Source organism: Anomaloglossus baeobatrachus, chromosome 4 (genome assembly GCF_048569485.1).
Source record: "Anomaloglossus baeobatrachus isolate aAnoBae1 chromosome 4, aAnoBae1.hap1, whole genome shotgun sequence".
Lineage (NCBI taxonomy): Eukaryota > Metazoa > Chordata > Amphibia > Anura > Aromobatidae > Anomaloglossus > Anomaloglossus baeobatrachus.
In genome coordinates this window covers 388,699,627-388,727,133 of record NC_134356.1, presented here as the reverse complement: position 1 = coordinate 388,727,133, position 27,507 = coordinate 388,699,627, and the positions used below count along the sequence as shown (strand labels likewise).

General features: G+C 45.1%; 1 protein-coding gene across 1 annotated transcript in view; it reads right to left on the bottom strand.

Moving 5' to 3' along the window:
* Positions 1–27,507, bottom strand: part of GRM3 (glutamate metabotropic receptor 3) — a 529,015-nt gene that overhangs the window by 121,776 nt on the left and 379,732 nt on the right. The window contains exon 3 of the mRNA XM_075345230.1: positions 10,303–11,152. Within this exon, the coding sequence (XP_075201345.1) occupies positions 10,303–11,152 (850 nt within the window). The remainder of the gene's footprint in view (positions 1–10,302; positions 11,153–27,507) is intronic.

Below are 27,507 nucleotides of genomic sequence, written 5' to 3'. Positions count from 1 at the left end.
TACTGGCCACAGTCATTAGAGCACAGGAAGGATCTTCTTATATAAATAGGTTAAAGACAGAATCGGGTGACTTTGTAACAGCAAGCGAGGATATAATAAGAGAAATAAAGAGGTATTATATGCGGCTATACACATCAGACTGTGACCTCACGGAGACTGAGATTGAACAGTATTTGGATGCTCTCTCTCTTCCTACACTGAGTGATGTAAACAGGGAATTGCTGGACCGGGACATCTCATTGGAAGAACTGGAGGAAGCGCTTGGCCAGACACAAAATGAAAAAGCCCCGGGAACAGATGGCCTGCCTAGAGAGTTTTATAAAACGTATGCACCCTTACTGCTACCCAAACTACTTAAGGTATTTGAAGATTCTGAAAGGCAGAGGGTCCTCCCACCCTCTATGAGGGAAGCCTTAATAGTCTTAATATTAAAACCCGGAAAAGATCCAGAGATCCCGGATTCGTATCGCCCAATTTCTCTCCTACAAACAGACATTAAATTGCTGGCCAAGGTGCTCGCCAATAGGATGTCCCGAGTCATCTCATCTATAGTGCAGAGTGATCAGATAGGATTCATTCCATGCAGAGCCACATCTATGAATCTCAGGAAATTATATTTGGGAATTCAACATAGTTCTGAGGTACCGGGGGAAAGGGCAATTTTGTCTTTAGCTGCCACTAAGGCGTTCGATAGCCTTGAATGGGAATATATGTGGGCTGTGCTTCGGAAACTGGGCTTTGGACATAGATTCATAAATTGGGTAAAACTGTTATATGACTCACCGGTGGCAAAGGTTAGGGTTAATGGCAGGGTCTCCGAGTCTTTTCCTCTTGGAAGAGGTACTAGACAGGGGTGCCCGCTTTCACCCTTGCTATTCGCGACTGCAGTGGAGCCGTTGGCAGTGGCAATACGGAAATCCAGGGAGGTAGAGGGATTTTGGTGTGGAGCCGTGGAACAAAAGATATCATTATATGCAGACGATCTACTCTTATATTTAGACAGGGTACGTTCCTCGATTTTGCCGGCAATGAATATCATTCGGGAATTTGGACAGAGGTCTGGTCTACGAATCAACTGGTCCAAGTCGGCTTTAATGCCGTTGGACCCCCTTCCGGGGGACTTTTCGGACTTACAGATTCCAGTTCCTGTGGTCCGGGAGTTTAACTATCTGGGAGTAATTGTCAGCCCAATCCCGAAGGATTTCCAGGCCCTAAATCTGGAACCCCTGTTACAGCGATTTAGAGCAAAAGTGCAAACCTGGTGCCGTTTGCCGCTATCAAATATCGGCAGATCCAATTTAATTAAAATGGTAAAGATGCCACAATTACTATACCTTATACATAATTCTCCAGTGTGGATATGTAGGGAATTTTTTGTAAAAATTAATACAATATTCCGGGAACTTATTTGGAAGAAAAAGCAAGCTAGGATTCGACTGGACGTGCTACAGCGGGGAAAGGAGGAGGGAGGACTGGCGGTACCAAACCCATATATATACTATATAGCCTCCCAGATGCAACATCTGAGGGGTTGGGGGCAAAGAAGGAGGGTATGATACCAGTGGTGATATAGTGAGAGAGGGATCAGTATGGAAGTACCCAGGTTGCCAGTTGGATGTGGGACAAAGACAGATAAATGGGGCACGATATCCCACCCTGGCTATGATATTCCGGGTGTGGGACAGGGGTAAGTCTCTTTTGGGGATAAGCGGACCTACAGAGCTCTGGCCACTGTGGCAGAACCCCGACTTGCCAGAAATTAAAAAATTAGTAGGGTTCAGAGGATGGGAGGATAAAGGGATCCATTTAGTGTCACAAGTACTACAAAATAATACTCTTAAAAGCTTTGAACAACTGAGAACGGAGTTTCACCTTCCGCATGTCTTCTTTTATCAGTATTTGCAGCTGAGACACGCACTGGAAAGACAGGGGAGGACAAACCCGGTAACAGTGACACATAATCAAACATTACATAGGCTGCTTACATCTGAGTCCTCTAAGGGTCTTATTTCGGAACTACATAAAAAATTACTACCTGCCCATCTGGAAACACATCCATTGATTGTTAAAAGCAAATGGGAACGAGACGTCGGTCCCCTGACGGAAGGCCAGTGGTCTGATATATTGGAACAAGTTCCTAAACTGGCGGTATCAGAGTGCCAAAAGCTGTCTCAAATATATCTCATCCACAGGGTATATAAAACTCCCAGTCTACTATTTAAGATGGGACTCAGACCAAACACACAGTGTGTTAGGTGTGGACAGGATGATGCCCATTTGATGCATGTTATGTGGGAGTGTGGACACATTGGTGATTTCTGGAACCAAACCCTGGGACTTATAGATCAAATATATCATATCACAATACAACCGTCGCCCCGCCTGTGCCTGTTGAGTCTGTGGGAAGGAGAAGTGGATCCGGATTCTCCAACAGCTCTGGGAATAGCCCGTATCTTGTACCAAGCAAGAAAGCTATTTGCATATCACTGGTTAGACCCTCTACCACCAACATTACCAGAGCTCAAAAACAAATTAAATAACATCATAAGATTGGAAAGGGGAGTTTATTTAAAAAGAAAAACATTGAAAAAGTTTTACAGCATTTGGCGGCCATGGATGCAGTTGCCGGGCCTACCCTCTAGTGCACTGGTTCGGGATGCAATGCTGGACCGGTTACTGTTGTGCCTGCAGTGATGGCATGTGTGAGGAAGGGAATTAAAACTAGTCTTTTCTGTGGCGAAGTGGACTTTGAATGAAGAGGTGAGAGAGGACTGGAATGGAGAGGGAGGGGCGGGAGAGTATAGCAATATGATGTGGAGCGACACGGCTGATGGAGGAGGTGTTCCTGTTAGTCTGAGGCATTGTTGCATAATTTAAGTTTTATTTATTTGTAGAGCCATGAGGTTTGTAGGCTCAAGCTATATAATATAATTATGATTTGAGAACTCTATTATTATATTTACATACATGCAGAGAAAGAACCTGATTTATAAATCACATGTGTTTATCTGTTTATTGTTATCAGTTATATGAAAAGTGAAATACTCTCTGTATTGATCCCTAATGATTTAATAAAAAAAGATCTGATTTAAAAAAAAAAAAAAAAAGAAATATTGTCTCCAGATTTGGAGAGTCAGTGTAAAATAATGTCATTAGGGACCTTTCAGTGATCTTTATGTTAAAGAAATAGGGTAATAAAGGTCTGACTGTGATGACTGAATGAACTATACGCTGCACAGTTTAGTCAAGAAACAGGAAGGTATCTCATGTCCATGAACAGATGAATAGTTTGACAATTTTGCTTTCAGTTTCAATTTTCAATTTTGTGTGGACTACAAGAGCAGGTCAGAGCGCGGTGGATGTACGGAACCGGAAGTGTGTGTGGTGAGTATTTTGCTCGTACAGCAAAGCTTTCTTGTAAACCGAGTTACAAATTTACAGAAAGCTTTGCTTTTTATGCAAAATTCTCGTTACCTGGGTTACTCGTTAAGCGAGGTTCCACTGTACTCCAATAAAATAAGATGATATTAAATAAATACCAAAAGAAATTCAGGGAGAGAGTTAATTTATTGATGCAAAATATTAATCATAGAATCATAGAATGGTAGAGTTTGAAAGGACCTCAAGGGCCATTGGGTCCAACCCCCTGCGAGTACAGGCTTTCCTAAATCATACGAGATACATGTTTATCCAGTTTCTGCTTGAAGATTTCCATTGAGAAAGAGCTCACCACCTCCCGTGGTAGCCTGTTCCACTCTCTGACTGCCCTCACTGTCAGAACGTTTTTCCTAATGTCTAATCTGAATCTCCTTCCTTTAAGCTTCATCCCATGCTTCTTGAACTTCCTTGTGTTAATGAGAGTAGGGTAGTTCCCTCTGCACTGTGACTACCTTCTACCATCTTGGTTGCTCTTCTTTGGACTTGCTCCAATATATTGATGTCTAGGGGAATAATTACCTCTCTTGATGTAGATTCAATGCTTGTCTTGATACATCCCAGAATTTTGTTGGCCTTTTTAGCTGCAGCTCCACATTGTTGGCTCATGTTGAATCTGGGATCCACTATTATGCCCAAGTCCTTTTCCCTGGTGCTATCATCTAATTTTATTCCTTCCATACTATATATGCTTTTTACATTTCTTTTACCCAGATGTGGGACTTTGCATTTGTCCCTGTTAAAAACCATTCTGTTCTCTTCGGCCCATTATTCCATTGTGTCTAGATCCTTTTGAATACGCTCTCTTTCCTCTCTAGTGTTGGCTACTCCTCCTATCTTAGTATCATCTGCAAATTTTATGAGTTTCCCAATAATTCTGTTATTCAGATCATTTATGATAAATCTGTTTTTATTGAAATTTTTTCATCAAAATACGGTTACATAAAGAAAGCAACAAAGAGTATGAATAAAGTACTGAATAATACATTAGCGACATCCTCCTTATATTATAAACCCGATAACTGAATGTGACAGTCGAAACGGTTTATCTCGATATCATATCACAAAACCACTTAATACTTATTAGAAGCCTCTAGGTCGGTTTGATATTTTCCAACCCAACCTGAATCACCTTAAGATATGGCTAACTAGACTCCGAACAACAAAGAAAAAGAAGTATTCCCAAGAGCATTAAAAAACAGAACAAAAGAGGGGGGGAGGGGGACAGAGGAAAATAAGAGACCAAGAGGGTTTAGACAAAGGATTTGAGGGGAAGGTAAGGAGGGTGTGTGGGTATGTGCTGTTACTGAAACAAGGCTTGGAACTCCGAGGACGCCTTGAACAACACCCAGAACACCCAGGATTGCCAGTCCTTAATAAATTTCTCATTACTACCCATCACCATCGCTGAAAGTTCCTCCATGTGACAAATATGTGACAGCTCCATCTGCCACTCCCCGATAGTGGGAGCCTCCATGGCTCTCCAGTGCCTAGGAATGACTGCTCTGGTTGCTATCAAACAAAATCGTAAAAGGCTCCTCTTTTGCTACCTTACCGAGCCGGGTAGAATTGACAGAAGTGCTATTTTAATTGAGGGGGTGATGTTCTCACCAGATATTTGATTATACACTTGAAACACCTGAGACCAGAAGTTTGACAATTTCTGACATGCCCACCATATATGGGTCAGCGTGCCTTTGTCTAATCTGCATTGCCAACAGCATTCCAGGATTGATAGAAAGACTGTGTGTAATGTGGCAGGACACTGGTACCATCTTGCTAACAGCTTGTAGCTCTTTTCCTGAGCACTACAAGCTACCAAAATTTTGTGAGAGAACAGGTAAGCCTTCCACTTTTCCTCTTCCGAAAAACTGAGACCAAGTTCCGTTTCCCATATTTGGATATAAACAGGGTCATCAGAACAGCGGGCCTCATTAATCAAACAATATATGAGTGAGATCAAGTGAGATCCGGCAACCCAGCTCCTCCCCTCTGCTTAGATCGTACCAGTGTTTTGTAACTAATCCGGGGCTTACCTCCTTTCCAAACAAAACGGATCAGAGCAGACCTCAGGGTCTTAAAAAAGGCCGAAGGAGGATTTATGGGGACTGTCTGAAAAATATAAAGGAACCTCAGGAGGATATCCATTTTAAAAGAATTTATCCGACCAGTCAGATCATTTATAAAGATATTAAACAGCACTGGCCCCAAGACAGAGCCATTTGGTACCCCACTTATGACTTTCCTCTAGGTTGATGTGTATCCATTTAGTATTACTAGTTGTGCCCGATCATTAAGCCAGTTGTGAATCCATCTAACTGATTTTTTTGTCAATTCCATACTTAATCATCTTCTCAATGAGGAAGTCATGTGATACTTTATCGAATGCCTTACTAAAGTCAAGGTATGCTATATCCACAGCATTCCCCTGGTCCAACCATTCAGTGACTTTGTTGTAGAATGAAATCAGGTTGGTCTGACAAGATTTATTGGTCATAAAGCCGTGCTGGCTTTGGTTGATTAATGCTTTCCCATCCAGGTACGTAAGTAAATGTTCTTTGACAATTTGTTCAAAGATTTTCCTGCAATAGAGGTCAGGCTTACTGGCCTGTAATTCCCTGGATCCTCCTTTTTCCCCTTTTTGTAGATAGGATCCATATTTGCCCTTTTACAATCTAGTGGGACCTCTCCTGTTTCCCATGACTTATTGAAGATTAGTGCAAGCAGTATTATTTCCTCAGCTATCTCTTTCAGGACTCTAGGGTGTAAATCGTCTGGACCTGGGGACTTGGCTTCCTTGGCTAAATTCTTTGCTTATTGTCAACGTGGACTCCTCCTTACCATTAGAAACCACACAGAACATGGACATAATAAAAAAAAACACCCTGAAGAAGTAACTAGCGAAATGTGCGTTGGGCTGTATGGCAGAGGTCGCAGGAGGACTCCATTCATTATGACTTCGTATCTGGTCTATATTTATTTATTTTATTGATATGTGCACTTTAATCTGGTTTTCTTCTTTGCTGTCTATTTAATTAACTTGGTTTCTACTCTATGTACTTTTTTGTGTTTTTGCACAATATGTAGTCCTATTTGTTTGCCTTACTTTGGCCATACTTTTCTCTTTATGATTGTCTTACATATGCTTGTTATTGAATCCAATTAACTTTTCTTATATTTGGCTATTACTCTGCGCCTTAGTATTGTTATTTACAGCATATTATTAATTTAGCTATTAACCTGCACCTTTATATTATCATATACCACATATATTTGCATTTTTTTCCAGACTCATAAATTACATTCTATTTTATATTATTTTTTATTTGTTGAAGTCCTCCTGCTTCCTCTACTTATCTTCCTTCTTTATTATTATGTTCTGTGTTGTTTTTAATATTTTGCATCAATAAATTAACTCTTTGTCTGAATTTCTTTTGGTAATTATTTAATATCATCTTATTTTATTGAAGTATATATTTTTCTTTGATAGTTTATTTGACAAATGCTGACTTTCAAAAGACACATCCAAGCTCTTAGCACCTCCTTTAGCCTCTAACTCACAAACAGTTCTTAAAACCAATCTCTTCTCAACTTTGAACTAGCAAAATGCTTCTGCATGTGTGCTGCCCCGTGCTCGGCAGCCGAGCCGCTAGAGTCCGACCCTTCAGTGGGTGGCTCGAGGGTCTCCGGACCCGGGGGTCCTGCGGTCACTCCAATCAAAAGGCGGTTTGTGGTTTGGGGACGTAGTTGTATGGCCAGAGCCGTGTTAAGTTTGTGACGCCACCCACAGGATGTGGTGAAGATGGACACCACCGCTGCAGTTACGGGGCACCCGGGGGAGATGTTGCGCAGCAAGTTGTTAACCCCTCCATGGGCAGGGATGGTGGCCCCGGGACCCGTTAGGGGGATGTTTGGCGATGCAGGGAGATGGGCGGCCGGAGGGCACTGATGTACTCACTCTTAGTAAACACACAAGTCTCTGGTAAACCAAGGTGATGGTGGTCGGTGCCCGCAGTCGGCTGCAGTCTGGTCCCCCACCCGGCTGGTGGTCTCTGTCTTTCTCCCGCACCTGTTTGTGATGGTGGACTACCTGCACTTGCAACTTCAGGAGACCACTCCCGGCTTGTGGTTGCCTGAGGAGCCCTTTGCCCCCAGACGCTGGCCCGTGGAATCTCTGAGCCATGGCGGTGGCTTTCTATCCCCCTCGTTGGGCTGTTGCCTTCAGTTGGGACTTTGTGTGGGACAGGACCTCTAGTCCTGGCCACAATCAGTTAATTAGCTAGCCCCCAGTAGCTTATGGACCTAGCTTCAGGGTCTGCATATCCCCCTTTGTGCTCCGGTTTCCAAGTCAGTTCCCCGGGTCGGTACCGGCGGGCTACAACCCTGTCCTGGTCCACCTCGGTTCCACCAAGCTGTCTTCCTGGCTCCTGCAGACAGAGGCCTCCGTCTGCCTCCTAACCAACGGTACCAGGGCTCCTACCCTGGCACCTGCTCAAATTGGGTTTTCTCTCCTCTGCTGGAGCTGCAGTCTATTCTGCAACTATTCTGTTTACTTTCTCGCCTCAGCCTGTCTGAACTCCTCGGTGGGCGTCTACCAACCATCTGGTTCCGCCCCCTGGTGTGTCCATCAAGCTCCGAGGGGGGTGACTAGGGTTTTATATGTTTGGCTGTATGTTACCTATGAGGGACAGGTGTAATGCAGGGCCCTATTTGTGACTACCTGGCCTGGCCAGGGCGTCACACATGCCCTCTTCATCTCTTGCTTAGACTATTTAAACCTCCTTCTCTGTGGCCTCCCAAAGAACACTCTTTTGATGCTGAACTCAACTCTGTTGCCTGGTTAATTAATTTTTTCCTTCATTACTGTTCTGTTCCTCCACCTATCAGTCCTTTTACTGACTATACATTGAATACAGAATTCAATTGAAAATACTAGCAATGACTTAAAAGGCTATCAGTAACATGTACTGTACCTTCCAAACATTTCCCCATGCGATCCTAGGCGAGTGCTCTCAGCAGGTATGCTACACACCGGCCTCCCCTGCTTCTGGCCAACACACTAACACTTATACTCACACACACACACACACACACACACACACATTAGATCGCTCGCACAATCACACATCAGATCACACACACTCACCACATCCAGCAATACACATTACTTCCTGTCAGCAGATGAAGATGAGACACAGTGCAATGGAAGACATGGAAGACTCAGCAGTGGAATGCATCAATGCATTCCACCGCAGCTTCTCTGTGTTCTACCGCACTGCATCCCAGGACTCTTTGATGGTCAGAAGAAATCGGTATCACCAGATGTGGTGATGTGTGTGTGTGATCTGATGTGTGATTGTGTCAGTGATCTGATGTGTGATTATGTGTGTGTGAGATCTGGTGTTTGTGTGATCTGATTGTGTGTGCGATGTGTGTGGGTGTGTGATATGATGTGTGTGGGTGTGTGATCTGATGTGCGTGGGTGTGCGATCTGATGTGTGTGGGTGTGCCCTCCGCTGCAAGTTCTCCCGTTCGGTGTCTGGTGAGTATGACCTGGGGGTCTTCACTCTTCTTTCTTTTTTCTTTTGGGGTGTGTCGGCTTTCTATAATGAAATGTCCTGCAGTATTCTTTGATGCCGAGCGCGATAGTTCCCACCCCCGTTGCAGCTGCGATATCATGGTGATAGCTGCCGTAGCGAACATTATCGCTACGACAGCTTCACATGCACTCACCTGCCCTGCAACGTCGCTTTGGACGGCAACCCACCTCCTTCCAAAGGGGGCGGGTCGTGTGGCGTCACAGCGACGTCACACGGCAGGCAGCCAATAGAAGCGGAGGGGCGGAGATGAGCGGGATGTAAACATCCCGCCCACCCCTTTCCTTCTGCATTGCAGACGGGACGCAGGTAGATGTTCCTCGCTCATGCGACTTCATACACAGCGATGTGTGCTGCCGCAGGAATGAGGAACAACATCGTACCGTCGCAGCAGCCAAAATAATGAAAATGACCGACATGACACCGATCATACGATACCGACGCTTTTGCACTCGGTAATCGTAGTTAAAACGATTTACACACTACGATGTCGAGAGCGACGCTGGAAGTGCGTCACTTTCAATTTGACCCCACCGACATCACACCTGCGATGTCGTAGTGTGCAAATGGCCCCTAAGAACCCCTATATTTGAAATGCGTAGGTTGTTAACGTTTTTAATATGTATGTCTGTTTTTAACATCATGGAATAAACTTACTAGTTTTAAGAATATTACATTGGGACAAAGTTGGTGGAAATTTTTTCTTCTTAAGGTCAATTTAAAGTAAATACTAAAAATTATAATAATAAAACGATTAATATTTTGGTACAACCTGTATAGGACCACAAAACCATCAAGGACATTGGAAGGTGAATTTAAACTTTTAGTGCTCAAAAAGTTACAAAAGATGAAAGTAAATACCATATTACAAGAGAGCAGAAGGTTCGTTTCAACATTACAATCATCTCCTGGTGTTTCGGTTTTGTTGCCTGTGGTCGAAGACAATGCTTTTTCTTAAATGGTTTCCTATTTCCTATTCTTTTTGATGAAGCAGTTTACATTCAAAGGAAAATGTAGGGAATTTAAATTAACATCCAAACTCTTAGCATCTAATTATGTAGCACAACATCTGTACTTTCTGATCATTGGGTTCAAGCATTCTAAGGTTTTTATCTATCTCCTAGTTTATAAATTGTTTCACTCCTGCCCATAGTCTCGATGCTTTAAGCAGATGGAAAAACAGCAATTAAAACTGATCAACACTCATTAATTCACATTGCTTGTTTAATTAGAGCATTTTGAGAAAAATAAGACTGTCCTAAAAGCTTACCTGTAAAGTTAACTTTCAACAAATAATCCTTGTAGAGCCTCTTACCATCTACAGTTTTCATGGCATCACAGAGGTGGGAAGTATTAGAGCAAAGGGTCCGTTGCATTTGATGCAGGGCATGTGCCATGGCATACACTGCATTCACTACAAACATAATTTTGGATTCTTGCTCATAGTTAGAGCTGTTGATGTTGAGACGTTTGTCACACGGTTTTTCAGTTTTGTTATGAAGACTACATTGAAATTTTTGTTGCCAAAAATCCTTATACCAAGGGTTTCGATGATTGTTGCTGGGATTAAGGCTTTTAAAATACCTATCGAACTCTTTAAGAGGATGTGAAGCAAGTTCTAAAGTAATTGCCCCGTATGCTATATGCTCATTGCCCTTTACAATACTTTCTTGGGCACCCCATCCATCACTGGCAATCCATGTAAATGAGGCATTAAACCTGTTGGCAGCTGCTAAAAGCTCTCGGGTATCATCACTCCGCATGAAAAGAACAACAACTTTTGCATTGGGCTTTTGTAAAAGTTCTTTGATAGCACTGTCGTAGGACTTTTTAATGTTTGATCTCCCAACCTTTTCGGAAGTGGCAATGCAAATATTTCTTAGTCGTGCTTCTTGTTCAAAGGCTTCAATTCCTGTCTCCCCATAGTCTCCTTCAGATGCTACAGTAGACACATATGTCCAATTAAAGTAACGTAGGATTTCCGCCATTGCTTTTGCCTGATAGAAGTCTGGTGGCACCGTCCTTGCAAAGTAGTCATAACGTGACTTATCACTAAGTTTGGCACTGGTGGAAGCATAGCTTATTTGAGGAATATGGAAGAGTCTCAGTAAATTAGCCACCTGTGAATACAAAATTAGAATTTAGGAATGATATAGTTGTTTAATAGAATGTAAAATACATTAAAGAATAATTTTTTAACAAAATTTTCTTTAAATCAATAGTGCAAGCAAATATAAGAAATCATATAGTATATATTATTACAAAAAATGCATCTTTATTTAGACTCTTCTACATTTGTTCTCCTACACTGACAGTTCGGGCTCACTCACACAAGCGCATAAATCAGATGAGTGCAATCCGATAAATAAAGGGATTGGACTCGGATCAATGTTATATAATGAGGCAGGTCAGATGATCATTGAATTTTTTCAGTTGTGTTCAGCATGAGAAAAAAAATCCTAACATGCTGCAATCTGATTCCAAAAATTGGTACAGTGCGAAAAAAACAGACCATCAGTATGGCATCCATCAGATTTTTATAGATACATTACAATTCTTTAAGATGGGAAACTGTAAATGGTTCTATAAATTGTTAATAGCTGCGGAGTTAAAAAATGGATTGCACATGGACAGCACATGGATGACAAGTGAGAAAAAAAATCGTCCCACTTTTCTGGATGAGAAGGGGACCAATTTTTGTATACACTTGTGTGACCCCAGCGTTACGCTCAGTTTACTTGTAAAATCAGTCTTCAGTGAGGCAAGGATAAAGGCAGAATATTCACTTTACTGAATGGTCAGATTACAGCTGCTGCCCATAATAGTCTAGGGAGAGGGGATGAGTGTCAAAGATCTCTATTGGGAGCTTGTACTTATATGTTGTGTAAAACTATAAGACAGATGTTTTCATGAGGGCACACTACGTAGATTTAAAAAATAAAAAAAATTCTGAAAATCTAAAAATTACCATTGGTGAAACAATGTTAACGTACAATCGGACATTTTAATATTTCCTGTTGATATGTGTCATACTTGACAACATTTAAAAATGGACATCAGTAAAACTTCAAAGACTAACAAAAAAACGCTGCAGGTATAGCACACAAAATGTGTTCCTTGTGCACCAATCAATTATATAGGATCACAAATATCACAAATTATATTGAATCACAAATATTCCATACAACTCCCTTCAACACACCCAAAATAAATACAGAACAAATACAAAGCACACATTAGAGCATATTTCACAAAAAATACTCCACGATCCCTGGTTTTTATAGAGACACCAGCTTCTAATTCACCCCCCACTATTTACAGTATGCATTCCGGACTTCCACTTCTTACAGGCCCTAGAAAAGATACACCTCTCTTTTTACCAAAGATCAGACTCTAAAACTACACATTTACAGACCCCAGACCAACCATTCAGGTATTTACCCTTGACAGTTCTTGAACTTGCTTATACTGACCAGCTCAATATCATTGGCAACAAAGATGCCTGGGACCAGAGGGAGCAACAAAAGACTGGGGAAATGTAAGTAAATAGGCAGCCTGACAGATCTGACAAATAACGATGGGTGGGCATGCTTGGCACTGCTTATTACTCGATTGAGCTTCGGGATGTTTGGGTACTTGCGGTGCTCAACCGAGTATCGCGAGGGCTTGGATGTGTCATTCATGAAACATTAAACGCAAAGAACAGGCTTGTTTCACTAAATGATGGGAGCTGGCACCCCAGAGAGAGCCACTTGCAGTCTCTGAGTGGTTCTCACTGGGGGTAAAAACTGCATTTTTGGATGTAGTATGTTCCCCCCAAAGAATCCCCTGCCCTCCCTTCCCCAGAAATGTTCAGTTTATGGCTGGCTGTATGTGGGTGGAGAGCTGAACAGGCCAATCATTGACTTCCATTATACTCGTTACACGAGTTGAGCTCGTCTGAGCATCTGATCTGCTCAGGTCAAGTAACGAGCACTCGAACATCGTAGTGATCACTTATCATTCATTATGAGTACCGAGCATTGTACTGCTCACAAATCAGTATTGATAACTTCTTCGCAACATCTTTCTATTTTGACAATTGGGGAATACTGTTGAAATTAATTTTAGTGGCTCTACTGTGACAACTAGAGGAGGCTGTACACAGTGAAGTTGTTTTCCACATTCTGTATTGGGGCTTATGATCGTAGGCTGCATCCGGACACTAAACTTACCTAATAGCCGGTTCTGCAAAACGCTTGTAGAGATTTGCCCATAGTCAATATTTTGTGAAGTAGTATTATTGGTGATCATACTTTAGCATGGTTATTTGAGATCTAGAAGATATATCCTTTTGTTCTGATAACATTTGGTACATATTCGAGTGTTGGCAAGTATTGGTTTTAGTATAAAACGTATTACTTTATTTTTATCTTTGTTTCTCTTGGTTTAGTTACAATAATCACAAATAATTGATAGGGTTGCAAGATAATATTTTTGTATGCGCTGCTTTATTCTCAACTATTGACCAATTGTACTGAGACCATATGAATAAATTGATATGGATAAAATATTTAAGTCACATCTGTATTCATTGCATTTTCTCCGCTGCTTTGTGTACAGTATTGTCCCAAAAATAAAATAGCTCTATGCGACTGGAGGTTTCTTGCTATTAATGCTGTTCATGGTTACTAAATATGCAGTAATACAGATAGATCTAACTCTACTCCCATGGTATTCCTGCACATCAAAATTTGATAGGGACGAACTGTTTTATTTACCAGCATGACTGATATGTATCTGAAAACTATATCCAGCATCATTCTACAAAAGATCCATACACGGTTCATAAAATCCCTTTCACTACCTTAAACAAAAAAAAGCATAATTTGCCTGCGCCTCTGTAGAATACATTTCTTCCTTGACAATAAATGTCATTTCTTCATTATAAAGTAAATAAAAGGAAAGGATATTAAACTAGCAGTAACACCTCTGGGCTATTTTGAGCATGTTAATTGACATTTTTTTTTCTTTGGGTTCCTGGGTAAACGCAGACTTCTATTAACATATGCTTTGTTATTTTAATGTTTTCTGAACTCAAAACCAACACAGAAAGTCCCCCAATGTGCATAAATAAATTAATTACAGAAATAACTTGGCTGTAGTGAAACCGTAACTACTTATTAAGCAATGGGCATTGTATGATGACTCTGAGTTTGCCAGAGGAAATGAAGTCTTTCGTTCATTGTGGCAGGTTCAGATTTAGTTAGTGGTCAAATCAATTGTAGATAAAATTTCTACTATCACTCAAATGTATTATGTGACGCCCTGACAAGATCAGGGTGTCACAGATGACTGCACCCCTCTTCTAGGTGCAGGAGTCCCTCCTCTTTGGTCCTCCATCACAATCCCCATACTGGTGCACAACATCAGCCAGCAAAACCTAGTCATCCCACCATTACAATAGGGACACACCAGTGTGAAGCAGACCAAGCAGATGGCAACGCCCACCAAGGGGTTCGAAGGTGCTATGGGAGGGGCCAGTTTCAGTCAGAGAGACAGTTCAGTCAGAGAGTGACAGTTGAGACTGGAGAGTGACAGTTGGAGCTGAGGAGATGGTGAAAAGGGTAGCCAGGAGTTGGAGCTCTTGGGCTATCAGGGGACTTTACAACTGACTAGGCGGCAGTCGGCAGACAGGGTCAAAGGCAACAGAGATACGGTCGCGGGAAACCTTAAATGGACCGGGGCTGGGTTGTAGCCCGCCGGTACTGACAGCGGGATCCGGTCCAGAGGCTGTGCACAGGCAGGGTACCTGGACCCTAGGGCGAGGGACAGTTTCAAACACCTCACCAATTGACCAGCCGGGGACGGGATTTCATGTCTCATCCCACCGGAGGTCCAGATAGAGCGAGACAGAAGCCCAACGAGAGAGATAGGGCTCCTCAATTTCCTGCTAAGATCCCAGGGGTCAGTTCTCGTGGGCCACAGCTCCCACGGACAAACACACTGGAAGTGGACTTCCCCGTTTCAAGCGGAGTAGTCAAAACCAAGGACACAAACCTAAAGTGCAGGAGGAAGGACCCCTGTTCTGCTATACCAGTGTGTGGGACCCGAGCACACCCCTCTGGAGGCTACCGATTGCCAGCAGTTTGGTTTACCATCTGGACTCTGTGTCAAGTTATTTTGGAACTGTGAGCACACCAACACCATCCGGTCCAACCCTGCGGACTAAACTCCGTCACACCATCCCACCTGTACCGGGGTCCCGGGACAACACCTCCCCTACCTGTGGAGGGGATAACATCCAGCTGCCCCACTCCATCAGCCCCGGGCACCACCTCCAGCGGCAGCGGAAGTGTCACCAAAAATCACTGCATACCACGGGTGGCGTCACTGACAAACCTCCCCTATATATATATAAAACCCCTTTTTCTCTTGCGAGCGACAGACGGGTGCTCAGGCCTGGGTCCGGCTTACCCTCGAGCCACCGCAACGACCCCAGATCCGAACGTCTCAAGCAGCCCCCCTGCCGCGGTCTGTGCCCCTGCCCGCAACAATTACATATACAGTGCTCAGCATAAATGAGTACATCCCCTTTGAAAGGTAAGATTTCAATCAATACATCACTTTTAAACCCATAACATGAAAGCAAGGTTAATAATATAAATTTCATTACAAAATCTTCAGGCATACCCAATTTGTTAATGGAAAAATGAACATACCCCATATCCAAAACTACTACATCTACCATTTTGTATAAACTGTATAATTTCTAAAGACAGCACCAAGTTTTCTAGGTATGGAATGAACAAGATGGAAATATTTTGCTACTTTTTTATATTCTTCTATTCACTGTAGGCACCATGCAATTAGAAAAATTAATTTAGAAAATGCATGGTGCCTACAGTGAAGCATGGTGGTAGCTGTGTCCTTATGTGGCGCTGTATGAGTGCTGCTGGTGTTGGGGAGCTACATTTCATTGATGGCATCATGAATTCACAGCTGTCCTGGTCTTTTTTGAAAACGAAGATGCTACTATCACTCAGTGCCCTTGGTAGACGTGCACTTTTCCAGCATGACAATAATCTAAAACACAAATCTAAGGCCACTGCTGCATTTCTGAAGAACAGGGTGAAATTAATTAATTGACAAAGTATGGCACTTGGATACTCAATTGGAAACCTATAGGGAAAAGACATATAGTCATCACTCTACATCCAGCAAAAAGCTTCCAGGGTCTAAAAGAGGTCGTTCTTGAAGAATGAAAAAAAAATAGATGTTGTCACAAACTTACTCATGCCATGCCTAGAATACTTGTTGCTGTCTTTTAAAACCACAGAGGTCATACAAAATAACCAAGTGTAGTAATTTTTGATGTGGGGTGTATTAATTTTTGCCACAATTTATTTTAGTAAAACTGAAGATTTTGCAAAGAAAGTTATATTATTAACCTTACTGTAATGCTATGGGTTAAAAAAAAATGTTATATGAAATTCATTCTTTTCAAAATTTTGGAAATTATTCTTGTGTTCAGTGAGAAGTTGATTGATATCTTACTTTTCAAAGGGGTGTACTCATTTATACTGAGCATGATATATTATTTTTGAGTATTAGTAGCTTGGTCTTTTTTTATATTCATAACTGTTGTGTAATATTAAATTATATGGTACTGATTAAGTGCAACATAGAGTCAAATTGTTTAAAATGTTGATTCCTTTTAACAGGATATATTAACATTGAAGTGTCAGATATACTGTAGTGGCACATCTGCAAGGTGATAATATCTGCTGGACATAAAGTAGCCTGCCTTCCAAAAATTTTAGATTCGATTTAGAATAATTTCTGAATATAAATTACAGATGTTCCTGCACAGAAAAATTGTGTTTATCCTGTATGGACTTCATACAGTGGGATAAATAAGTATATGATACACTACACTTAATAAGCATTTTAAATAAGTATTTGATCACCTACCAACCAGCAAGAATTCTGGCTCTCACAGACCTGTTATTTTTTCTTTGTAAACCTACAACTTCCCTGAAAGGGAGGGTCTCATTGAGAACACGAACCAAAAGAGACCAAAAGCGCTGTCTGCGCCTCCTGTGGTGTGGGGGGTTTTCTGTCTAAACTGCGTGACACATAACCCCCCTCCCCCTAATTATTTCCATCCCACATCATCACCTGGTGGGCCGTACCCTGGGCACAGACACGACGCGCGCATGCGCTGTCTGCGCCTTCTGCGGTGGGGGCTTCCGGGCGCTGCTGTGATGAATGGTGGGATGACGCACATTATCCTTCTGTTCTGTCACGTGGCGCCCGGTGGCCCCTGCCCTGGAAGGCGGGGAAACATGACGTGGAGCGCGCCGATTTGCCTTTGATCCCTACAATTCCCCTTTATAAACCCACACGTTATGCACGATGGCCAGCCTCCTGACGAAGCCACGCCCGGTGAAACGCGCATTGAGGCCCCGCCCACCACCACCACCTGCTAAACACCTCTAACATATCTCAAGGTAAATTTGCCATAACTTTATTACATGACATGTTAGTGGCACTTCTTTAGGGAAAGCTTCCTATGGGTAATCTATCCCTTGATTCAGTAGCTTTTCCCTTCTCTCTGTCGGCTATGTTGCCTTTCTGAAACCTGACCCACATGTCTTAGTAGCTGGTTTTTCATCTGCTGGTGTTGTTTGTGCATTTTTTTGTGTCTGGCGACTTTAAGATTCTGTTCGTCATTACTGTCTGTCTTCTTGTCACTCACACTTATTAAAAATTCTTTGTATTTCACCATATATTTTGCTTTGGTCTCCTTTATTTACCAGTGATCTTCTTTTTTATTCTATATATTGGTATAATTGACCACTGGGATCTCTTTTGGTTCCTGTTATTTTTTCTTTAACAGCCCATCTAACTCTGCACTCATTACCTGTATTAATTGCTCCTGTTTTGCACTCATTACCTGTAGAAAAATGACCTGTCCACATACAATCAACCACACTCCAAGCTCTCCATCATGGCCAAGACTAAAGAGCTGTCTAAAAACACCAGGGACCTGCACAAAGCTGGGATGGGCTACAGGACAATAGGGAAGCAGCTGGGTAAGAAGGCAACAACTGTTGGCACAATTAATAAGAAAATGAAAGAAAAGCAATTTGACTGTCATTCTGCGGCTCCCTGAAAGATCTCACCTCATGCTATAAGGAAGATTCTGAAAAAGATCAGGAATCATCCCAGAACTACATGGGAGTACCTGGTCAATGACCTGAAGAGAACTGGGACTATAGTCTCAAAGATTACCATTACTAACACGCTACACCATCATGGATTAAAATCCTGCAGGGCACACTAGGTCCCCCTGTTGACGTCAGCACATGGCGAGGCCCATTTGAAGTTTGCCAATGACCATCTGGATGATCCAGAGGAGGCACAGGAGAAGGTCATATGGTCAGACGATACCAAAGTAGAACTTTTTGGTATCCACGTCACTCTCTGTGTTTGGAGGAAGAAGAAGGATGAGTACAACCCCAAGAACACTGTCCAAACTGTGAAACATGGGAGTAAAGACATCCTACTTTTGGGGGTGCTTTTCCACAAAGGGGAAAGAACGACTGCACAATCTTGAAGGGAGGATGGATGGAATCATGTATTGATAGATTTTGGCCAACAACCTCCTTCCCTTAGTAAGTGTTACAAGTCGTCGGTGAGGCTCTTGCGGCTGAGGCTAAGTCCTGTAGTGGGGCTTCTGAGCATGTGTGAGCTTGCAAGCAGGCTTTTTGTTCTAAGTCCCCTTTTGCTCCTTCTGAGCATGTTTGCCACATGGCAATCATCGATTGGTCGTGATCCAAGATCACATGACTATGATGTGTCGCTTTCTGATTGGCCATGGCTGGCTTCATCGATGACACGGGAACACATGACCGTGACATGCTGGCTGCTGATTGGCCGGGGCTGATGTCAGTGATGACACGAGATCACATGATTATGATGTGTCGCTTCCTGATTGGTCGCGGCTGACGTCATTGATGACGAACTTGCTGGTGATTGGTGGATTAAGTCAGAAGCGCCTCCATCTTGTGGGAGGTGCTTTGTCTATATACGACCCTGCAGCACGCTTCTCGGTGCTCAGACATTCTTGGTGCATGCATGAGGTAGATGCCTCATGTGTGATGTCCTATACTACCCGCTTCCTTGCACTTTAGTGGAACGGGTTAGGTAGGGTCTCAGTACCAACTTGCATTACACTAGAGCCGCTTCCATCTACCTTAGTGGAGCCGGGTTAGGCAGGGTCATCACCCTCACTGCTCTCAGTGTTTCTCTAATTCGTCTGTGCGGTTAGCATAGAGAGCTCACTGACTCCCTCTGTGTGGTTAGCACAAGGAGTTCAGGCAGGGACTATCATTGAGCCTGAGCAGTATGGATAGTACTTTTTGCCCCTACACACTCCGTACACATTACTATCTCTATGAACTGTAATAGAGGATAGCAATAAGGGATCTCCGTGACCTGTAACGGTTTTCCTACCTACATTGCAGTGTGTTTGCATCCACATCAGTGTGAAGTAACACTGGTGTTAGTTAGAGGACTGCGGTTGGGGTAACCATCCGCATATGCTTTGTAGTTCCTGTAATTGGGCAGGAGCTACAGGTCCACTCTTCATATTAGTCGCATTCACACACTTGCTGCTCTATTAGTTACATTTCCTCTGTGGGGTAGCAGAGGACTTGGTTAGTGGAGAGCGGTTGGGGTAACCATCCGCATATGCTATGTAGTTCCAGTAATTTGGCAGGAGCTACAGGTCCACTCTTCTTATCATTTTGGCATTTGCCGTGTCTCTGTGATTTAACAGAGAACACTGTGTTGCGGGCGGAGGAGGGGACGCTGCGCTCTCCCACTGCTTGGTTCCGGCCGCGGCTGCTGCGGCTGCTCGGTGGTGGCTCGAGCGGTGGGCCGGATCCCGGGGACTCGAGCGGCGTTCCTCGCCCGTGAGTGAAAAGGGGATTTGATTGCATGGTGGGGATTGGGTTATTGTCCGTGACGCCACCCACGGTTGTGGTGAAGTTGGTGACACCACCGCTGCTCTGGACAGGGATCCCGGGAGCGGTGACAGGGAGCAGCTTTGTTGTTAGTTCTCCCCTTCGTAGGTAGGGGGTTGGTTGTCCCGGGGCCCGGTGATGGGGTAGGGATGGATGGCAGGCGGGTTACGGGGCCTGGTCAGGTGCAGGGTCGCGGGGGCAGCGCTGTGCCGCACGGCACGGTGGTACTCACTCAGCCAATTATGAGGACACAGTTCTTGGTAAAACACACGGCTGGATGGACGGGTCCCACAGACGGCTGCGGTGTTGTTTCTCCCGGCAGGTTGATGGTGACTGCCTTTCCCTGCACCTATGTACGGTAAATGGTTCCAATGGGTTCCCACCGGTAACCCGCTCCCCAGCTTGGATATGGGCCGGAGGAGCCCCTTTTGCCCGCAGGCTCTGGCCCTGGGAACGGTAGCCTTGGCGGTGGCTGTGTTTCCCTCTCACGGTTGGACTGTTGCCTTCTGTCGGGACTTGGCTGCTGGGAAACCCAGGAGGTTCCCTTCGCTGACGGATTTGACAAATTCACGGCGACTCCTAGCCTTGCCGGGGTCCGTAAGCCCCTGCCAGATGGTGCTGACTTCTCTTTGTGTACCGGTCCGGTACCGCCGGGCCACCGCCCGTCCACGGTGCTTACGGTAGACTCCGATAGGCCACTCCTGCAGACGGTCACCACCGTCTGCCAACCTTGCTGTACCGCCCGGGCCACACCCGGACGCTGTCAGTTAGTTGCTCCACTACTACTTTCCTCCCTTCCACTTTTACCTCTCAAACTGATCTGTCTACTTTTCCCGCCTCCAGGACTCCTCGGTGGGAGGGGCCAACCGCCTGGCCCACCCCCTGGTGTGGACATCAGCCCCTGGAGGAAGGCAACAAGGGTTTTAGTCTGACTTTGGTGTGCCTGACCGGGAGTGTGGGGTGTGTGGGTGTTGTTCTCTGTGGCCCCTGGCTTGTCCAGAGCGCCACAACTGCACTTAGTCTTAGGGTGGCTTTACACGTGATATCGCTAAAGCGATCTCGTTGGGGTCATGGAATTTGTGACGCACATCCGGCCGGTTTAGCAATGTCATTGCGTGTGACACCTATTAGCGATTTTGAATCGTCACAAAAACATTCAAAATAGCTCATCGGTGACATGCCCCCATATTCCCAATTATCGTTGCTGCTGCAGTAACGATGTTGTTTGTCGTTCCTGCGGCTGCACACATCGCTATGTGTGACGCCGCTGGAACGACAAACATCTCCTTACCTGCGTCCACTGGAAAAGGAGGAAGGAAGGAGGTGGGCGGCATGTTCCGGCCGCTCATCTCCGCCCCTCCTTTTCTATTGGGCGGCAGTTCAGTGACGCTGCTGTGACGTCGCTGTGATGCTGAACATTTCTAAGGTGGTGGTTCACCGGTCACAGCGACATCGCTGCACAGGTATGTGCGTGTGATGCTGCCGTAGCGATAATGTTCGCTACGGCAACGATCACCACATATCGTGCCACCGACGGGGGCAGGAGCTATCGCACGCGACATCGCAGCGTGTAAAGCCCGCCTTAGTGTCACTGTGAGGTAACAGTGACAGCACCACTCTAGTGGTACAGTATCCCTTCCCTTGCCTTCGCCAGCAGCAGATTGTTCTGCACGGTGGGCCCTGACTGCTAGATAGCCTACCTATTCCCTACCATCTGGCAGTCCCATAACAGTAAGAGAATTAAAGATGGGTTGTGGTTGGGTCCTCCAGTATGACAATGATCCGAAACATACAGCCAGGGCAACTAAGGAGTGGCTTCATAAGAAGCATTTCAAGGTCGTGGAGGGGCCTAGCCAGGCAGTCTCCAGACCTGAACCCATTAGAAAATCTTTGGGAGCTGAAACTTAATGTTGCCCAGCGACAGCCCCGAAACCTGAAAGATCTGTAGACCATTTGTTTGGATGCGTAGGCCAAAATCCATGCTACAGTGTGTGCAAACTTGGTCAAGAAATACAGGAAATGTCTGACCTTTGTAATTGCAAACAAAGGTTTCTGTACTAAATATTAAGTTCTGTTTTTGTATTGTTGGAAATACTTATTTCATGCAATAAAATGCAAATTAATTAGTTAAAAATCATACAATGGGATTTTCTGGATTTTCTTTGGATTTTGCCTGTCACAGTTGAAATGTACCTATGATAAAAAATACAGACCTCTCCATTCTTTGTAGGTGGGAAAACGTCCAAAATTGGCAGTGTATGAAATACTTATTTTCCCCACTGTATATAACTTTGGGATACTAAAGGCAAAAAGCAGCACATAAGTATGGAAAAGATAACTGATATAAGGCCTAAGCCACACGGCGAGAAAATTGGTGCGAGTGGAGTGCGATAAAACATCACATTCCACTCGGACCAATTCTAGCTTGTCTGCCAGCGCACATGAGCGATTATTTTCTCAGCCCTAATCGGACCGATAAAACAATCGCAGCATGCTGCGACTGTAATGCGAGACTCTTTTCTCTCGCACCTATTCAAGTGAATGGGGAGAGAGAAAAATCGCACTGCACTCACGGTACACTGGTATACCACGAGTGCAGAGCGAGAATCGCAATAGCCGGCTACAGAGGAGAGAGGGAGATAAATCCCTCCCTCTCCTCCTCTGTGCCGGCCTGCCCCTCCGCAGCGCTGACCCGCCCCCCGCAGCTGAGGTCCGCTCGCACAGTCAGATCTCAGTCGCATGGATACTAGCATGACACTCGGCTCCTGCTGTGCTGCCAGCACGAGCCGAGTGTCATGCGAGCATCGCAGTAGTGCCCCGTGTAGCCCCGGCCTAATGTAAGGAAACATTATCTGGTAATAATATACAGCCATGGCCAAAAGTGTTGGCACTCTTGAAATTGTTCCAGAAAAGGAAGTATCTCTCGTTCATCTCTATCATCTCTAGTTTTTTGTGTTGTTCCAATACACACAGGTGAAATAAACATGTGTATAACAAAAGATGTGTAATTGCAATAATTTTCTGGGAGAAATGCTTTCTTGAACAATTTCAAGGATGCCAACACTTTTGGCCATGACTGTAGTATTATCATAAGAACTGGTGGACACAGACAGAAAAGGGCCCCTGTGCAATAACAATATATGGGCCCTTTGCAGCCGAAGAGCTCATAAAAATACAAAATTGCACTTGCTTTGGAGGGAGAAATGAGCCCTCTAACGTCTTGGGCCCAGGTTGTGTGACGCCCTGGACTAGCCAGGTAGTCACAAACACAACATCACCCACACCCCCTCCCCTGGATAGTCAACACCAGTCAAACAAAATCCTTGCTGCCTCCCTTCAGGGTCTGATGTCTACACCAGGTGGGGCGGAGCCAGGCGGTTGGCCCCACTCACCGAGGAGTTCACAGGCCTGGAGGCGGGAAAAAGCAGTTAGTTAAGTTTGGAGTTGAGAGAAGCAGTGAGTAGGGTGAGGAGTTGAGTTTGGAGTGGAGAAACTGCTAGTGTCTGGGTAGGAGCCCAGGCACTGTCAGCAAGGTCGGCAGACAGTGGTGGCCGTCTGCAGGAGGTGGTGCAAGTCAGCGGAACCGTAGGACCGGGGACGGGTGGTGGCCCGCCGGTACCGGGCCGGGGAGCAGATTTGTACCAAGTACAAAGGCAGGGCCATCAGACCCTGACCAGGCTAGGAGCCGCCAACAACGGTCAAATCTGAGATTGACCGGAACCTCAGGGGTTCCCTAACACCCAAGACCCGACAGAAGGCAACCGTCCACACAGTGAGGATAAAAAGCCACCGCCATAGGCTAGAGATCCAAGGGCCAGCGCCTGTGGGCAAAACGGGCTCCTTCGATACATACACGCCGGGGAGCAGACTAGTGTTGGGAAACCATCGGAGTCGAGATATTCTACAGAGGTGCAGGGAAAGACAGCCACCATCAACCTGTCCGGGGAGAGCAAAGACACTGCAGCCGGCTGCGGGACCCGTCCATCCAGCCGTTTGGTTTACGAGAGACTCTGTGAATCTGTGCCTGAGTGAGTACAACAGTGCCATCCGGCACCGTGCCGCGCTGCCTCCGCAACCCTGCACCCCAGCTACCCTGCCTCCCCGTACCACCACCGGGCCCCGGGATCACCAAACCCCGCCCACGGAGGGGAATCCAACATCCTAACTGCTCCCTGCCATCGCTCCCGGGATCCCCGTCACAAGCAGCGATGGCGCCCATTATCACCACGACCCGTGGGTGGCGTCACGGACTATCTCCCCAAAGAAACCACCCCCTTTTCACTCGTGGGCGAGGAGCGCTGCTAGAGTCCCCCGGGTCCAGCCCACCGCTTGAGCCACCAAGCAGCAGGAGCCGCGGACCCGAGTGTAGCGAGCGCGGACCCTCCGCCCGCGACAGTTGCACCAATGGTATGTCCACCCCTGATTACAAGAGCATTACACCTGCCAATATCACATTCAAAATTGAGATACCATGAGTGGCACAAAAAATGCTAAAAATGTGGGCATTCCATTTGATAAAAAGTAAATAAAAATTGTTAAATGCAGCAGAACATGTTGACACTACGGAAATAAAAATTATTTCTAAGGATTGTTGAAATTGCTGCTTAGTATATGGAAATTTTATTCAGAATTAGGGGAACATGGGTCATAAGGATTTGTCATTTATGCAATAAACAGGTGATATATTTTAAATTGGTGGAGGTGTAAACCCTGGGTCTCCCTTTTATCACCAATCCTACTGCCTTGCCCATACCCCCTTCAAGTGGATAGGTGATAAATGTTTCCCACAGGAATACCTCTTTAATTGCACTCTTTTCTACCATTATTTGGCACTATGTAGCCCTAGCATTTGCATATTTTATGGATCTATTATTTGACAGTTTTCAATAACTTCATTTAGGCTCTTGTGTGTCATTAAAGGGAACCAACCATCAGGATTTCCATATATAAAGTAAACCCAGTGCTATACTGGTGCTAGGATGATGAATGTAAGCATAGCTTTTGCTATGAGATTGGATGTTTTATTTCAGAAATATGTGCAAGTAAAGTTCAAGCAATGCACTGCTATTTGATTGACATGTGCAACAGGGGTGTGAATATGTGGGTTGGGTCTTGCTATCTATTCCCACCCCTGTCTGCCTGCCAGGTCTTCCTCCACCTGTCAAATTCATAGACGTTAAAGGACTTGTCCGACATAAACGGCAATTTTTTTTTAAGCTAATCTGTGCTGTATTATCATAAAAAACACCCCTACATTTTTTTTTGTTTTCTAACTTTTGTTCCTCTTGAATTATCACTTTATTCTCTGCAGCTCTTTGTTTACCTTCAGCTCCAGCAAACATGATAACGTCCTGTGCCAAATCTCACTCAAAGCTGGCACCTTCCGCCTCAGTGTCCAGCCCCGCCCTCTGAACACTCATTCTCTGTCAGTATTATGCCCCAGCACTGAGCTCTCATCACTCCAGCAAAGATGGGCACATTACTACATTACATGTGCAGTTGATGTGAGGAGATTGTGCTGCACAGAGGAGATATCACTGCCCTGTACATCCAATCATTGGTAGTACAGAGCAGTGATCCTCATATCCACCGGACATATAATGTAGTAATGTCCTCTTTCCCTGTCCCCATACTATAGTACTGTCCCCTTTCCTTGTGCCCATCCTGTAGTAAAATCCCCTTGGGCTCCTCTACTTGTAGCAGTGCAACATCCTGTAGAATTTCCCCCTAGTCTGCTATTCTTCACACACACAGAAACCCCCCCCCCCACAAATCCTTCTCACCTGTCCTCGTTCCCTCGGTGCCCTGTGTCCTGCCTCTTGTGGTGGCAGCCCCCTCCTTGCTGTTCGCTGCTGGTACAGGGCCCATGCAGCCAGCGCTTTATAGCAGAGGACTGATTTCCTGACGCTGTGCAGGGACGCGCTCTCTATGCAGTTTCTCCAGTGATCTGCTGCTGGCCTCTGATTGGCCAGCGGCTGATTATAGCTGTATACAGCACTCCCATCTACAGAGCGCCCGGGAATCAGTCTGAAATACAGTCAGTAATACAGCGCTGACTGCATGGGCCTCTGCACAGGCCATGATCACCAAAGGGCCACTGCCTGCATGCCGCCAGCAGCATCAGGGGCTGCATGTAGTGCACAGACAGTGAGACCCCTGCACTATGGAATGTTGGGCAGGTGCAGGGAGGGGGGGCGGGGACTACGGCGCCATGTACGTGGCCAGTTGGGTGGCTACATGATGTCGGATGTGATGTCCGTCGACAAGGCAGCATAAGCGCATGCCCTGTCGTCGTGACATCAAAGGAAACTGCAAAATCATGGCAGGAGCGGTCACATGACCGCTCTGCGCTGGAGGAGAGGGGCTGACAGCAGGAAAGGTAGGTAGTTACTATCTACTTACCTGCCCCAATGTAGCCCAATAGTGTAATAAAAAAATATAAGCCAAATAAGCTAGATAACCTCTTTCATCCCATGCGTGCGCAGTAGCATTTGTAAACATTGCAGAAAACTCTTCACTAAGATGGCGGCGGAGTCGCTGGTGGTGCATAGCACTATCTTCAGCGCTATCTTTGTAAAAACATGATGTCTTCATGCATCAGACTGTCGTGTGCTCTTTGCGAGTTTGGCACATGCGTCCTCAAATCCTCTGCTTTTGTTGTGACGGCGGGAGGGTGTGCGGTCACCACAGAAGTAGAGATCGCCAACAAAATCAGCTCACCGCAGACCACTCACAGGAGAACATGAGCCACACAATACAGTGGCACCTCGCTTAACGAGTAACCCAGTTAACGAGAATTTCGCTTAACAAGCAAAGCTTTCTGTAAATTTGTAACTCGGTTTATGAGAAAGCTTTGCTGTATGAGCAAAATACTCACTGCACACACTTCTGGTTCCGTACATCCACCGCGCTCTGACCCGCACTTGCAGTCCACACAAACACACACTAGTGTAACGAGGCGAGCAACTCTGACTGTTTTGTGATTAAAATGGACATGGAGACTGACATTACACAGGATGGTGCTGCCACCTTGTGGACAAGTGCTGAAACTGCTCGAGAGGTGGACGCTGTAAAATCTGATCCCCTCCCTCAGGCACTTGTTGTACAGGAAGTAAAACTGCGGGAAAAGGACACTGAGCTACTGGAGCTGGACCTGAGCAGACCTGCCTCGGACTGCCCTCATCGCTGAAGTATGAGGGATTGCCAGAACTGCTGCAGATGGGATACTGGACTCAAGGGACCTCCGGACCGTCTCCTTCGTCCGTACCAAGAGACTGTAAGCTAGTCCTCTGTTGAGAGGACTGAAGATCTTCCCACTTCTCTCCCTTGGAGTCGCTGCCGGAGTCCAGGCCTGCTACGTGGGAGCCCTCCCTCCTTGTGTTTTGGACTGGTAATATAACCTATAGGGCAAGTCAGGGACAGAATTCTTGTTAATCATTGCTGTTTTTTTTGTGTTCTGCGCC